This window comes from Cherax quadricarinatus, chromosome 100 (genome assembly GCF_038502225.1).
Source record: "Cherax quadricarinatus isolate ZL_2023a chromosome 100, ASM3850222v1, whole genome shotgun sequence".
In the NCBI taxonomy this organism is placed as follows: domain Eukaryota; kingdom Metazoa; phylum Arthropoda; class Malacostraca; order Decapoda; family Parastacidae; genus Cherax; species Cherax quadricarinatus.
Window position 1 is genome coordinate 2,565,274 of NC_091391.1, and position 17,645 is coordinate 2,582,918.

The following is a 17,645-nucleotide window of genomic DNA, read 5'->3' on the forward strand; positions in this document are numbered from 1 at the left end:
ATTGTGATGTCTCTGTTTGTCTGGGAGGACAGCTGCTGTATGAATGATGGTCAATGTGTTTCCTTTTTTGGTCACGTTGCCTTGGTGATAGATTGCTGATGTGGAAAAGGGAAGAAATTTTTTTTAAACTACAGTGGACCCCCGCTTTACGATCAGCTCCCAATGCGACCAATTATGTAAGTGCATTTATGTAAGTGCATTTGTACGTTTTTGTTTGGGGGTCTGAAATGGACTAATCTAATTCACAATATTCCTTATGGGAACAAATTCATTCAGTAATGGCACCTGAGCATACTTCTGGAATGAAATAATATCGTAAGCCGGGGGTCCACTGTATAAGGGGATAAACAGGAGGGCACCGTTTTAGAGAGCTTTGCTTTACAGCATTTTGCTAATGCAGTGGTTTCAATTATACACATTCTTCATTTATTCAGACTTCCTACAATCATTATATTCATCACTCATTATAAGCTAGGGATGAAAATATTTTAAAGTAATGTGTGTATTGCATATGCATTGTTTAGACCTAGCTGTATTGCTTACTTAACCCTTAACCCTTAAACTGTCCAAATGTAGATCTACGTAAGTACCGCTAGTGCTCCAAACGTAGATCAACGTTTTATTTTTCCTGCTTCTAAATTTGGCATGATTGGCCTGAGATGCCTGGTCAGCATAGAATGGGACTTAACACCCGGTGTGTGCAGTATTAACCTTTAAATGGTCCAAACGTATATATACGTTTTTTCAACATCTGGAAGTATGTAAAAAAATGTAGATCTTCTTTTTTGTTTTACATTTGAAAACGTGTAAAAAAAACTTTTATCTACATTTTTTTTTATATTTGAAAATATGTAAAAAAAAGTAGATCTACTTTTGTAGCACTACGAATTTGAACGTCGATCTGTTTGGACCGTTTAATTATACACATGGGTGTTAGTCGACTGGTGTGGGTCGCATCCTGGGTGTTAGTCGACTGGTGTGGGTCACATCCTGGGTGTTAGTCGACTGGTGTGGGTCGCATCCTGGGGGACAAGATTAAGGACCCCAATGGAAATAAGTTAGACAGTCCTCGATGACGCACTGACTTTCTTGGGGTATCCTGGGTGGCTAACCCTCCGGGGTTAAAAATCCTAACGAAATCTTATCTTATCTTATCTTAAGGGTTAAAAATATCAGGGACCACTTAGTACCTTGTGGGAGTACCAATTCAACTGAACACCAGTTAGATCAAATAGTGGCAAATGCCAGGGATTCACTGATGTCATGTTGTATTAACACTCCCCTTTTAAGATCAAAATGAAGTTGACCTAAAGTTTAGTGGCTTTGAGGTGGCTATGGCCACAAGTGATCGAGGAAATTTCAAAAACCTCGATAACCCTTCTGCAACATTTGTGCAACACCCTTTCATTTTTTATACCACTGGCAGTGTCATCCTGCCAGAATGTCCTATAACCTATGCCTTAAGTAAAGAAACGATTCTGGAACTTGTAATATGTATTCAGCAGTCTGGCCAGCTGACTGAATTTGGCTGTCTCTCTCTCACAGGTACACATAAGTAGAGTTATTATACATAGTGTAAATTACTTAGGGTAATCCAAAAATTCTGGGAAAGTGCTAACAGTGCTTTTAGATATAAGGCATAATAAGCATGATTGGCAAGTATTATGCATTTTCACTTGATCAGGACGACTCTGCATCATGTGTAATACCTGTTAGTTTACGAGCCACTCTCTGAGACAAAGATAAGCAGATGGAAAGACAGACACACACAGGCAGACAGAAAGACAGATACACAGGCAGACAGACAGACAGATAGATAGACTGACAGACATGCATGTTTGTGTGTAACAGTGAAAACAAATAATGCCAGGGTTTCCTGGAGCAGTGCACGATTATCAGTTGTCACTCCACTGCATCACTGTCATCAGTTTACTGACACTCGTCTTAATATAATACTTCAAGGAGTTTCATACATACTCCAGCATGTCTAAAACATTGCTGAGACCTATAATTACTTTGTATATATTCTAGACAATAATATGTGACCAAGGCAGGTGAAAATGTTCACCTGGCAGTGTGTTTGTGACTATTTGAGTACTATTTCAGTATCTAATATTAGTGTCAGATTGGCTATGAAATCACAAGAACTACTATAAATTGTAATTATCAGAACATAAAAATTATATAAATTAAAATAAAAACGAGAAAAAAGGTATATCGGCAACATTTTTGTGAGCGGCAGGACTCGATGTTGCCGTCTGGTGAGCATCCAGTGCCACCTTTGCGTTCTTATATCTCGGTAAGTACTGGCCCTTAAAATTTTTTGGGGCTCTTATTACACACAGAAAATTGCCCTCTTTAATAAAAACCACCCAGGGAGGTACTACCGTCCTGCCAAGTGAGTGTAAAACAAAAGCCTGTGATTGTTTTACATGATGGTAGGATTGCTGATGTCTTTTGTCTGTCTCATAAATATGCAAGATTACAGGCATGTCTTGCTACTTCTACTTACACTTAGGTCACACTACACATACATATACACATTTATTCATACACACTCATCTGAGTTTTCTTTGATTTTATCTTAATAGTTCTTGGTCTTATTAATTTTCCTTTTATATCCATGGGGAAGTGGAATAAGAATCTTTCCTCCGTAAGCCATGCGTGTTGTAAAAGTCAACTAAAATGCCGGGAACAATTGGCTAGTAACCCCTTTTCCTGTAAAGATTACTAAAAAGAATAAGAAGAAAATTGTCAAAGTGGGAAGTCTGAATGTGCGTGGATGTTGTGCAGATGATAAGAAAGAGATGATTGTGGATGTTATGAATGAGAAGAAGCTGGATGTCCTGGCTTTAAGTGAAACAAAGCTGAAGGGGGTGGGAGAGTTTCAGTGGAGAGGAATAAATGGGATTAGGTCAGGGGTTTCAAATAGAGTTAGAGCTAAAGAAGGAGTAGCAATAATGTTGAAGGATAAGCTATGGCAGGAAAAGAGGGACTATAAATGTATTAATTCAAGGATTATGTGGAGTAAATAAAGATTGGATGTGAAAAGTGGGTTATAATAAGCGTGTATGCACCTGGAGAAGAGAGAAGTGTAGAGGAGAGAGAGAGATTTTGGGAAATGTTGAGTGAATGCGTGGGGAGTTTTGAATCAAGTGTGAGAGTAATGGTGGTTGGGGATTTCAATGCTAAAGTGGGTAAAAATGTTATGGAGGGAGTAGTAGGTAAATTTGGGGTGCCAGGGGTAAATGTAAATGGGGAGCCTTTAATTGAGCTATGTGTAGAAAGAAATTTGGTAATAAGTAATACATATTTTATGAAAAAGAGGATAAATAAATATACAAGGTATGATGTAGCACGTAATGAAAGTAGTTTATTAGATTATGTATTGGTGGATAAAAGGTTGATGGGTAGGCTCCAGGATGTACATGTTTATAGAGGGGCAACTGATATATCGGATCATTATTTAGTTGTAGCTACAGTTAGAGTAAGAGGTAGATGGGAAAAGAGGAAGGTGGCAACAACAAGTAAGAGGGAGGTGAAAGTGTATAAACTAAGGGAGGAGGAAGTTCGGGTGAGATATAAGCGACTATTGGCAGAAAGGTGGGATAGTGCAAAGATGAGTAATGGGGGGGTTGAAGAGGGTTGGAATAGTTTTAAAAATGCAGTATTAGAATGTGGGGCAGAAGTTTGTGGTTATAGGAGGGTGGGTGCAGGAGGAAAGAGGAGTGATTGGTGGAATGATGAAGTAAAGGGTGTGATAAAAGAGAAAAAGGTAGCTTATGAGAGGTTTTTACAAAGCAGAAGTGTTATAAGAAGAGCAGAATATATGGAGAGTAAAAGAAAGGTAAAGAGAGTGGTGAGAGAGTGCAAAAGGAGAGCAGATGATAGAGTGGGAGAGGCACTGTCAAGAAATTTTAATGAAAATAAGAAAAAATTTTGGAGTGAGTTAAACAAGTTAAGAAAGCCAAGGGAAAATATGGATTTGTCAGTTAAAAACAGAGTAGGGGAGTTAGTAGATGGGGAGATGGAGGTATTAGGTAGATGGCGAGAATATTTTGAGGAACTTTTAAATGTTAAGGAAGAAACAGAGGCAGTAATTTCATGCACTGGTCAGGGAGGTATACCATCTTTTAGGAGTGAACAAGAGCAGAATGTAAGTGTGGGGGAGGTACGTGAGGCATTACGTAAAATGAAAGGGGGTAAAGCAGCTGGTACTGATGGGATCATGACAGAAATGTTAAAAGCAGGGGGGGATATAGTGTTGGAGTGGTTGGTACTTTTGTTCAATAAATGTATGAAAGAGGGGAAGGTACCTAGGGATTGGCGGAGAGCATGTATAGTCCCTTTATATAAAGGGAAAGGGGACAAAAGAGACTGTAAAAATTATAGAGGAATAAGCTTACTGAGTATACCAGGAAAAGTGTACGGTAGGGTTATAATTGAAAGAATTAGAGGTAAGACAGAATGTAGGATTGCGGATGAGCAAGGAGGTTTCAGAGTGGGTAGGGTATGTGTAGATCAGGTGTTTACATTGAAGCATATATGTGAACAGTATTTAGATAAAGGTAGGGAAGTTTTTATTGCATTTATGGATTTAGAAAAGGCATATGATAGAGTGGATAGAGGAGCAATGTGGCAGATGTTGCAAGTATATGGAATAGGTGGTAAGTTATTAAATGCTGTAAAGAGTTTTTATGAAGATAGTGAGGCTCAGGTTAGGGTGTGTAGAAGAGAGGGAGACTATTTCCCGGTAAAAGTAGGTCTTAGACAGGGATGTGTAATGTCACCATGGTTGTTTAATATATTTATAGATGGGGTTGTTAAGGAAGTAAATGCTAGGGTGTTTGGGAGAGGGGTGGGATTAAATTATGGGGAATCAAATTCAAAATGGGAATTGACACAGTTACTTTTTGCTGATGATACTGTGCTTATGGGAGATTCTAAAGAAAAATTGCAAAGGTTAGTGGATGAGTTTGGGAATGTGTGTAAAGGCAGAAAGTTGAAAGTGAACATAGAAAAGAGTAAGGTGATGAGGGTGTCAAATGATTTAGATAAAGAAAAATTGGATATCAAATTGGGGAGGAGGAGTATGGAAGAAGTGAATGTTTTCAGATACTTGGGAGTTGACGTGTCGGCGGATGGATTTATGAAGGATGAGGTTAATCATAGAATTGATGAGGGAAAAAAGGTGAGTGGTGCGTTGAGGTATATGTGGAGTCAAAAAACGTTATCTATGGAGGCAAAGAAGGGAATGTATGAAAGTATAGTAGTACCAACACTCTTATATGGGTGTGAAGCTTGGGTGGTAAATGCAGCAGCGAGGAGACGGTTGGAGGCAGTGGAGATGTCCTGTTTAAGGGCAATGTGTGGTGTAAATATTATGCAGAAAATTCGGAGTGTGGAAATTAGGAGAAGGTGTGGAGTTAATAAAAGTATTAGTCAGAGGGCAGAAGAGGGGTTGTTGAGGTGGTTTGGTCATTTAGAGAGAATGGATCAAAGTAGAATGACATGGAAAGCATATAAATCTATAAGGGAAGGAAGGCGGGGTAGGGGTCGTCCTCGAAAGGGTTGGAGAGAGGGGGTAAAGGAGGTTTTGTGGGTAAGGGGCTTGGACTTCCAGCAAGCGTGCGTGAGCGTGTTAGATAGGAGTGAATGGAGACGAATGGTACTTGGGACCTGACGATCTGTTGGAGTGTGAGCAGGGTAATATTTAGTGAAGGGATTCAGGGAAACCGGTTATTTTCATATAGTAGGACTTGAGTCCTGGAAATGGGAAGTACAATGCCTGCACTTTAAAGGAGGGGTTTGGGATATTGGCAGTTTGGAGGGATATGTTGTGTATCTTTATATGTGTATGCTTCTAGACTGTTGTATTCTGAGCACCTCTGCAAAAACAGTGATAATGTGTGAGTGTGGTGAAAGTGTTGAATGATGATGAAAGTATTTTCTTTTTGGGGATTTTCTTTCTTTTTTGGGTCACCCTGCCTCGGTGGGAGACGGCCGACTTGATGAAAAAAAAAAAAAAAATTCGGAGCACTGGCAGGGAAAATGTAGATCTATGTATGGACAGTTTAAGAGTTAATATATGATAGCGTAAACATTTCATCAGAATTTTATATTCATTTGAAAGTGAAAAAAGCTATGATTCACTTTACAGCAATTTTCGCTTTACAGATATTTTTGCTTTACAGCAATAGCCGGGAACCTAACCTGCTGTATAAGCAGGTGCCTACAGTAGCCCAGAACCTAAACTACTATATAAGTGGGTCCCTACATTAACCTAGAACCTGACCTGCTCTATAAGTGGGGCCCTACAGTAGCCCGGTACCTGCTGCACAAGTGGGACCTACCGTAGCCCAGAACCTAACCTGCTGTATAAGCAGGGCCCTACAGTAGCCTGGAACTTAACCTGCTGTATAAGGAGGTCCCTAAAGTAACCCAGAACTTAAACTGCTGTATAAGCTGGGCCCTACAGTATCCCAAAACCTCATCTGCTGTATAAGAAGGTCCCTACAGTAGCCCAGAACCTCACCTGCTGTATAAGTAAACCTCACTCAAGGAGAACAGTGTTTTGGTATCATACCAAGCATATTCCCTAAGACTCACATCAACAAAATAACTGTTGAAGCATATGGACGCCTGGCAAACCTAAGAATAGCTTTTCGATATCTAAGTAAGGAGTTATTCATGACACTGTTTACTGTGTATCAGGCCCATATTGGAGTATGCAGCACCAGTATGAAACCCACACCTGGTCAAGCATATCAAGAAATTGGAGAATGTGCAGAGGTTTGCAACAAGACTAATCCCCGAGCTAAGTGGTATGTCCTGTGAGGACAGGTTAAGGGAACTCAACTTGATGACACAGGAGGACTAGGGAATATATGATAATGACATAAAATTACCTAGAGGAATTGACAGAGTAAACTGGGACAGAATGCTTCCAAGATGGGAAAAAGAAAGAAAAGGGCACAGGTGGAAATTGAAAACTTAGATGAGTCTTACGGATGTTAGGGAGTATTTCTTCAGCCTTAGAGTTGTCAAGAAGTAACAGTCTGGAGAGTGAAGTGGTAGAGGCAGCACCCATGCACAGTTAAAAGACGAGGTACAGTAAGACTCTTGAAGCCAGGAGTGAGTGGATCTAGTAGCAACCAGTGAAGAGGCAGGACCAGAAACTGTGACTCGATACCTGCAACCACATATGTAAGTATATATACACACACAAAATCCTGAAGTATTCATAGGGAGGGGGATATGAAAGGGCTAACTCTAGGTCTTTCACTCTGCAACCAGTGCCTCATCAGGAGCTATACAATGTTGCAGGAGGTGAGTGGGAAAAAGGCAGTGTAATCACGGCCTCCACTTCACTCAGAAGCATACATCTGAAGGAGGACCCTGTCTCTGTTAATTACATCTTGAATTACATTATTGTTACAATTATTATTCATCTTTCAACACACTGGCTGTATTCCATCAAGGTAGGGTGACCTAAAAAACAAAAATGAAAGTTTTTCTTTTTAAATTTGGTAATTTATACAGGAGAAGAGGTTCCTAGCCTATTATTATTATTATTATTATTATTATTATTATTATTATTATTATTATTATTATTATTATTACTATTATTATTATTATTATTATTATTATTATTATTGTTATTCTTCTTTCTTTCTTTCTTTCTTTCAACACACCGGCCGTATCCCACCGAGGCGGGGTGGCCCAAAAGGAAAAACGAAAGTTTCTCCTTTTACATTTAGTAATATATGCAGGAGAAGAGGTTACTAGCCCCTTGCTCCCGGCATTTTAGTCGCCTCTTACAACACGCATGGCTTACAGAGGAAGAATTCTGTTCCACTTCCCCATGGAGATAAGAGGAAATAAACAAGAATAAGAACTAGAAAGAAAATAGAAGAAAACCCAGAGGGGTGTGTATATATGTGCTTGTACATGTATGTGTAGTGTGACCTAAGTGTAAGTAGAAGTAGCAAGACATACCTGAAATCTTGCATGTTCATGAGACAGAAAAAAGGACACCAGCAATCCTACCATCATGTAAAACAATTACAGGCTTTCGTTTTACACTCACTTGGCAGGACGGTAGTACCTCCCTGGGCGGTTGCTGTCTACCAACCTACTACCTATGATTATTATTATTATTATTTTATTTTGTCAACAGCTGCATGATGGCATGTGGATGTGGGATTATACTTTCGGACAACTGGAAATCCAGAATACTGGCGGATTTCTTCTGGGTGTGTACTGTATGTGGAATGTGTACACGTGTGTACTGTTGGTTGTGTACACACCTCTGAAAAAACCACCACAGTCACGAGGTTTGTCACATGTGTTTGTGTTTACTTTGGTAATATTAACTTATTCACTTTCACTTCCAGTAATATTGATATCTTAGTTGAAGAGTAAGACACATGTGCAACAGTTGCGTATCTTTATTGTTGATTGAAATGTTTCACCTTCACAGTAGGCTTCTTCAGTCAAATACAAAGACAGCAGGTGTGGTACTGAAGTAAAGACGATATAATCAGTCCATCAACCTTGGAAAAATAATATTCAAGGTGGTCAGTCCCTCAGCCTGGTGGTCAGTCCCATAGTCTGGAATAGTACGAAGCTGAGGGATGAGAATGGAGTCTTAAATACTGCTGGAGGTGAGCTAGGAAGGTCTGGATGATTTAAGAGGAGGAGGAGCACTATGCTTGCTGCCTCTACTTGACTGAAGAACCCTGCTGTGTAAGCAAAACATTTCGATCAACAATGAAGATATCCAACTGTTGCACATGTGCCTTACTCTTCAACTTGTTGGTGTTATACTATATCATTTTCAACATAACTGATATCAAAGTGTTGATAATACAGCCTCTCCTCCCTTAACGATGGAGTACTGTTCCTGAGACCACGTCTTTAAAAGAATTCATCGCTAAGTGAGGAGCATACTGTAATGGTAGTGAGTTTATGTTGACCATCTTCGATATTGTTTTAATGTCACCTTTGCACCATTTATAAAATTTCTGGTATACAGTGGAACCTTGACTTAAAAGTTTAATCTGTTCTGTGACCTAGCTCGTAACTCAATTTGCTCATATATCAAGTAACTTTTCCTAATTTAAATTAATTGAATGCCATTAATCCATTCCAGCGGAATTCCTGCTCTCTGGAGGCAGGACAAAATACTTCAATATGACACTAATATCAACTCTTCGGCTTATTTATCTATCACAGTTCATCTAATATAACATAATAAACAATATAAATATCACAGAAACATGATATATACTCTAGAATGAATAAAATATGCCATTATGTGACTAGTGGTGGCGGCCCCTCCCACTCCCGCTCTGACTATATCTTCCCATGCTCTTATTATAAGAGAAAATGGAGTGTTTGTGAGGCTAACTGCACTAGATCACTAGTTTCATAAGGAAAACACTAAAACAATGCATTTATAAATAAGAAATATTTTTTTTTTCAACAAACTGGCCGTATCCCACCAAGGCAGAGTGGCCCAAAAAGAAAAACAAAAGTTTTTCTTTTTAAATTTAGTAATAAGAAATATTGTATAAAAACAAAATGTAATAGAGAATGTAAAGAAATATACTGGTTATATAAAGTGTATGTACACACTTATCTTGAGGCAGAGATGCTGGCGGAGGTTGAGGGTGGAAGATAGGCAGAGCAGCGTATGCTGTCAGTGGCCCTATAAAATTCCAACAACAACATTGGAGGAGTTAGTTTCATTTTGGCCTTTTTCTATTCCTTAATAGCTTAACTTACATGCCTCTCACTTAATGCTACACTTTATCGCTGAACTTAATTGCTACAATTTGTTTTACATTTTTTTTTTCACTTCACTTTACTATCGTACCTATTGTAGATGTACTGCTGTAGTATAATATATATCATAGATGTACTACGCTCATATTGCCTGGCTAAGTCCACAGCCTGCACGCCTTGCTTATATTTATGTATGATTTCATGCTTTAATTCCATGGGAATCATCCTCTTTTTCTTCTCAGCACTCTCCTATGCACTTACTTTCTTGGACCCATGGTTAGAAAAAAGAAATTTGACAAAATAACTGTAAAAAATGCAAGCCAAGCATGACAAAAATGCTTCCATGGTGAGAAACACGTGCACTGCTCACTGGATGTTTTGGCATTCGCTGTGCCAACTAGTGGTGGCATTCTGAAGTTCCTCATTATTATTACGTATTATTATTATTATTTTTTTTTTTCAACAAGTCGGTCGTCTCCCACCGAGGCAGGGTGACCCAAAAAAGAAAGAAAATCCCCAAAAAGAAAATACTTTCATCATCATTCAACACTTTCACCACACTCACACATTATCACTGTTTTTGCAGAGGTGCTCAGAACACAACAGTTTAGAAGTATATACGTATAAAGATACACAACACATCCCTCCAAACTGCCAATATCCCAAACCCCTCCTTTAAAGTGCAGGCATTGTACTTCCCATTTTCAGGACTCAAGTCCGACTATATGAAAATAACCGGTTTCCCTGAATCCCTTCACTAAATATTACCCTGCTCACACTCCAACAGATCGTCAGGTCCCAAGTATCATTCGTCTCTATTCACTCCTATCTAACACGCTCACGCACGCTTGCTGGAAGCCCAAGCCCCTCGCCCACAAAACCTCCTTTACCCCTCTCTCCAACCCTTTTGAGGACGACCCCTACCCCTCCTTCCTTCCCTTATAGATTTATATGCTTTCCATGTCATTCTACTTTGATCCATTCTCTCTAAATGACCAAACCACCTCAACAACCCCTCTTCTGCCCTCTGACTAATGCTTTTATTAACTCCACACCTTCTCCTAATTTCCACACTCCGAATTTTCTGCATAATATTTACACCACACATTGCCCTTAGACAGGACATCTCCACTGCCTCCAACTGTCTCCTTGCTGCTGCATTTACCACCCAAGCTTCACATCCATATAAGAGTGTTGGTACCACTATACTTTCATACATTCCCTTCTTTGCCTCCATAGATAACGTTTTTTGACTCCACATGTACCTCAATTATAGGTAGTAGGTTGGTAGACAGCAACCACCCAGGGAGGTACTACCGTCCTGCCAAGTGAGTGTAAAACGTAAGCCTGTAATTGTTTTACACGATGGTAGGATTGCTGGTGTTTTTTCTGTCTCATAAACATGCAAGGTTTCAGGTACGTCTTGCTACTTCTGCTTACATTTAGGTCACACTACACATACATGTACAAGCATATGTATACACACCCCTCTGGGTTTTCTTCTATTTTCTTACTAGCTCTTGTTCTTGTTTATTTCCTCTTATCTCCATGGGGAAGTGGAACAGAATTCGTCCTCCGTAAGCTATGCGTGTTATAAGAGGCGACTAAAATGCCAGGAGCAAGGGGCTAGTAACCCCTTCTCCTGTATATATTACTAAATATGAAAGGAGAAACTTTTGTTTTTCCTTTTGGGCCACCCCACCTCGATGGGATACGGCTGGTGTGTTGAAAGAAGAAAGAATGTACCTCAATGCACCACTCACCTTTTTTCCCTCATCAATTCTATGATTAACCTCATCCTTCATAAATCCATCCGCCGACATGTCAACTCCCAAGTATCTGAAAACATTCACTTCTTCCATACTCCTCCTCCCCAATTTGATATCCAATTTTTCTTTATCTAAATCATCTGATACCCTCATCACCTTACTCTTTTCTATGTTCACTTTCAACTTTCTACCTTTACACACACTCCCAAACTCATCCACTAACCTTTGCAATTTTTCTTTAGAATCTCCCATAAGCACAGTATGATCAGCAAAAAGTAACTGTGTCAATTCCCATTTTGAATTTGATTCCCCATAATTTAATCCCACCCCTCTCCCGAACACCCTAGCATTTACTTCTTTTACAACCCCAGCTATAAATATATTAAACAACCATGGTGACATTACACATCCCTGTCTAAGACCTACTTTTACCGGGAAGCATTCTCCCTCTCTTCTACACACCCTAACCTGAGCCTCACTATCCTCATAAAAACTCTTAACAGCATTTAGTAACTTACAACCTATTCCATATACAGTGGACCCCCGGTTAACAATATTTTTTCTCTCCAGAAGTATGTTCAGGTGCCAGTACTGACCGAATTTGTTCCCATAAGGAATATTGTGAAGTAGATTAGTCCATTTCAGACCCCCAAACATACACGTACAAACGCACTTACATAAATACGCTTACATAATTGGTCGCATTCGGAGGTGATCGTTATGCGGGGGTCCACTGTACTTGCAACATCTGCCACATTGCTCCTCTATCCACTCTATCATATGCCTTTTCTAAATCCATAAATGTAATAAAAGCTTCCTTACCTTTATCTAAATACTGTTCACATATATGCTTCAAGGTAAACACTTGATCTACACATCCCCTACCCACTCTGAAGCCTCCTTGCTCATCCGCAATCCTACATTCTGTCTTACCTCTAATTCTTTCAATTATTATTATTATTAGGTTGAAGGGAGGGGGTGAAGGAGGTTTTGTGTGCGAGGGGCTTGGACTTCCAGCAGGCATGCGTGAGCGTGTTTGATAGGAGTGAATGGAGACAAATGGTTTTTAATACTTGACATGCTGTTGGAGTGTGAGCAAAGTAACATTTATGAAGGGGTTCAGGGAAACCGGCAGGCCGGACTTGAGTCCTGGAGATGGGAAGTACAGTGTCTGCACTCTGAAGGAGGGGTGTTAATGTTGCAGTTTAAAAACTGTAGTGTAAAGCATCCTTCTGGCAAGACAGTGATGGAGTGAATGATGGTGAAAGTTTTTCTTTTTTGGGCCACCCTGCCTTGGTGGGAATTGGCCAGTGTGATAATAATAAAAAAAAATTATTATTATTATTATTATTATTATTATTATTATTATTATTAATTTAGGGAACTGGAGCACAGATCCAATTCCCTAGATCAAGAGCCCCTCACCAGCGTCAAGGAACATTGACGCTGGTGAGGGGCTCTTGATCTAGGGAATTGGATCTGTGCTCCAGTTCCCTAAATTAATAATAATAATAAGTATTACAGTAATAATAATGAGGAGGAGCTTCAGAACACCACCACTAGTTGGCGTAGCATACTGTTTACCTTGCGGAGGAAGCATTTTTGTCGTGCTTTGTTTGCATTTTTTACAGTTATTTGGCCAAATTTCTTTTTTCTAACCATAGGTCCCAAGAAATTAAGTGCAAAGAACAGTGCTGAGAAGAAAAAGAGGATGATTTCCATGGAATTAATCCTTAAACTATCCAAACACAGATCTATGTTTGCATGGCTAGCGCTCCGAATGTAGATCTCTGTTTTTTACTTGCTTTCAAATGTAAAAAAAAAAAATGTAGATCTATGTTCGGAGTGCTAGCGGTGCAAACGTAGATCTACGCTTGGACAGTTTAAGGGTTAAAGCATGAAATCATAGATAAACAAGCGAAGTGTGCGGGTTGTGGGTTGAGGGGGAATTGGAGGAAGCTCGCTCGTAACTCGGATGTTGGCTCGTATCTCAAAAAACTTGTATGTTGGGACAATCATAAGTTGAGATTCCGCTGTACGTATTTTTAAATGTTTATACAGGAGTGTACTGTATATTGCAATAAACAGAATAGAGGAAATCAGTTCTAATATACATTATTTAGGTATGAATACTGATCAGAGAGCCCGCTGTAAGTCTGAGGCATCGGTTAATGAGTACGTCACTAAGTGAGGAGAGCCTATACTCAATTCTTTACCTTCACTTTCATTAATATTGATATCTTAGTGTTTGATAATACGTATTAAATTCTTTACCTTCGCTTCCAGTACTATTAACCCATTAACTGTCCAAACGTTGATCTACGTTTTTACTGTTAGCGCTCCAAATATTTTGAATTTCTGTTTCTTTTTTTTTTTTAAATAAGGAGGGCAATTTTTGTATGTGCAATAAGCCCAAAGAAAAAAAAAGTTAGGGTCAGTACTGACTGAGATATAAGGCTGCAAAGTTGGCACTGGATACTCACCTGCTGGCAACATGGAGTCCTGCTGCTTGCAGAAATGTTGCCAGTATACCTTTTTTTCTCATATTTTTTTAATTTAATTCTCTTTGTTCTGATAATTACAATTTGTAGTAGTTCTTGTGATTTTATAGCTAATCTTTGTTCTGACACTAATATTACGTATGGAAATAGTAAGCAAACAGTCACAATCACACAGACCGGGCTGCAGGGTCATTGCCCCTGAAATCCTCTCCAGGTATACACTGTAAGGTGAACATTTTTACCTGCCTTGGTTGCATAAAATTGTCTAGAAATATGTATTTTTTTTTTAACACAGCAGTTTCCCACCAAGGCAGGGTGACCCACGAAGAAACAAAAACCCAAAAAGAAAAAAACTTTCATCATCATTCAACACTCTCACCATCACTCATACCTAATCACTGTCTTTGCAGAGGCACTCAGATACAACAGTTTAGACATCCCTTCAAACTGCCAATATACCAAACCCCTCCTTTAACCCTTCGACTGTTTTGGTTGTATATATACGTCTTACGAGCCACCGTTTTTGATGTATATATACTCATAAATTCTAGCGGCTTCAAATCAAGCAGGAGAAAGCTGGTAGGCCCACATGTGAGAGAATGGGTCTGTATGATCAGTGTGCACCATATAAAAAAAATCCTGCAGCAAGCAGTGGATAATGAGAAAAAAAAGAGACCGTTTTTTTAATTAACCCTTTCGGGGTTTCGGCCATACTAGTACGGCTTATGCACCAGGGTTTTTGACGTACTAGTATGCATAAATTCTAGCACCCTCAAATCTAGCAAGAGAAAGCTGGTAAGCCTACATATGAAAGAATGGGTCTATGTGGTCAGTGTGCGTATTATAAAAAAAAATCCTGCAGCACACAGTGCGTAATGAGAAAAAAAACTTTGCACTGTATTTTCGTATGGTATTTATTGTTGTATTCTAGTTTTCCTGGTCTCATTGTATAGAATGGAAGACATATTACAGAAATTGAAATGATTTCGACTGGTTTTACAATGAAAAGTACCTTGAAATTGAGCTCAAAGTAACAGAAATGTTTGATTTTTACCAAAGTTCAAATGTAAACAAATCATGCCAAGCGTCCAATCCACGTTAACTGATGAGTCTAATATTCTTTCACAAGTGCGCCGATATTATTTATACCATTTCTACACTAATGTAGTAGTCTGCATAACAGTAAATCTTATTATTTTTGTGAGAATAAAAAATCAAAGTGGAAAGCAAAAGAAATGTAAGAGGGGCCTGGGGACGTGACTAATGAACAGAGGAAATGTTATTTTAGTGCCAGGAATGTCTTTCTTGTTTATTCTGGACCCTATTTGGAAATTGTCATCTTTTGAAATTTGTGTGAAATTGGCAAAATTGCTAAATTCTGACCATTTTATTGGATAGTTGAAATCGGTAAATGGATGGTTTCTTGTGCTCATTCAATAGAAAAAATGGAGTTCTAGCGAAATAGTTATGATTTTTGTCGACTAGTACACTGGAATTGGCCGAAAATAGGGCTCAAAGTGGGCAAAATCGCCAATGCGTAAACATCGTCGAGACTGCTAACTTTGCGAGAGCATAATTTCGTAAGTTTTCCATCAAATTTCATACTTTTGGTGTCATTATGATTGGGAAAAGATTCTCTATCTTTTCATAAGAAAAAATTATTATTATTTTTTTTTAATTTTGGCGACCCTGAGAACAAGTCTCTGAGAGGGCCTGGGAACCCTCAAAGGGTTAAAATGCCGACTTTGTGGTCTATTTTTGTATAATATTTATGGTTGTATTCTTGTTTTCCTGGTCACATTTGATAGAATGGAAAACATATTATAGAAATAGAGGTGATTTTGATTGGTTTTACTGCGAAAAGAATCTGGAAATGGAGCTCAAAGTAGGGGAAATTTTTTATTTTTGCCGATGTTCAAAAGTAAACAAATGATGTCATTTTCCAATAAATGTCCAAGTAGCCGTTCTAATATGCGGTCATAAATGGGTTGACATTATTTATACAATTATTACAGTATTGCAGTAGTCTACATATCAGTAAATCTTCTATTTTTTGTTTGAATAAAAATTCAAAATAGAAAGCAAGAGTAATATCAGAGGGGTCTGGAGACGTGACTGATGAACAAAGAAAATGTTATTTTAGAGCCAGGAATGTCTGCATTGTTGATTCTGGACCCGATTTTGAAATTGTCATATTTTTTGATTTTCATGAAATTGGCCAAACTCGACTGGAACAATGGAATTGGCCCAAAATGGGGTTCAAAGTGGGTAAAATTGCTGATGCATAAATATCGCCAAGACTGCTAACTTCATGAGAGCATAATTCCTTAAGTTTTCCATCAAATTTCGTGCTTTTGGTTTTATTACCTTTGGAAAAAGATTATCATTTCAGGCAGACAAATGTACTAATGCTTATGCACTACTTAACCCTTTTAGGGTCCAGAGCCCAGATCCTGAACTTGCTCTCAGGGTCGAAAAATTAAAAAAAAAAAAAAAAGTTATGAAATGATAGAGAATCTTTTCCCTATGGTAATGATACCAAAAGTATAAAATTTGATGGAAAAGTTATGGAATTATGCTCTCGCGAAGTTAGCGGTCTCAACAATATTTACGCATTGGCGATTTTGCCCACTTTCAGCCCTATTTTCAACCAATTCCAATGTACCAGTCAACTAAAATCATAGCTATTTTGCTAGAACTCCATTTGTTCTATCGAATGAGTACAAGAAACTGCCCATTTACCAATTTCAACTACCCAATGAAATGGTCAAATTTGGCAGTTTGGCCAATTTCACAAAAATTTCAAAAGATGCCAATTTCAAAATAGGGTCCAGAATAAACATCACAGACATTCCTGGCACTAAAATAACATTTTCTGTGTTCATCAGTCATGTCTCAGGCCCCTCTGATATTACTCTTGCTTTCCATTTTGAATTTTTATTCTCACAAAAAATAGAAGATTTACTGTTATGCACACTACTGCATTATTGTAAAAATGGTATAAATAATATCAGCGTATGTATGAAAGAATATTAGACTCGCCAGTTGATGTGTATTGGACATGTGGTGTCATTTGTGTACTCTTGAACATCGGCAAAAAAGCGAACATTTCCGCTATTTTGAGCTCAATTTCTAGGTACTTTTCATTGTGAAACCAATCAAAATCATCTCTGTTTCTGTAATATATCTTCCATTCTATCAAATGAGACCAAAAAAATGAGAACACAACTATAAATGCCATACAAAACTACACTGCAAAGTTGCTGTTCTAAACTAAAAACATGGTTGGAGTGTTTTTTTTCTCATTACGCACTGTGTGCTGCAGAATTTTTTTTTATACTGTGCACACTGACCACAGACCCATTCTTTCATATGTAGGCCTACCAGCTTTCTTCCACTTGATTTGAAGGCGCTAGAATTTACGTATACAAGTACGGCGCCTACCCTGAAAGGGCTAGAACTAGACATAGGTTATGGAGTGGTACATTTTAATTATTCATTAACCCTTTCAGGGTCCGTCTCGTGGATCTACGGCTTTACGTTCAGGGTCCAAACCATAGATCTACGTCATGAGCTCAGCTCACTC

The 17,645-nt window shown here is 38.6% G+C and overlaps 1 protein-coding gene across 1 annotated transcript in view; it reads left to right on the forward strand.

Moving 5' to 3' along the window:
- LOC128704689 (protein wntless-like) overlaps positions 1-17,645 on the forward strand; it is an 88,153-nt gene that overhangs the window by 48,121 nt on the left and 22,387 nt on the right. Inside the window, exon 9 of the mRNA XM_053799837.2 lies at positions 8,180-8,336. Within this exon, the coding sequence (XP_053655812.1) occupies positions 8,180-8,336 (157 nt within the window). The remainder of the gene's footprint in view (positions 1-8,179; positions 8,337-17,645) is intronic.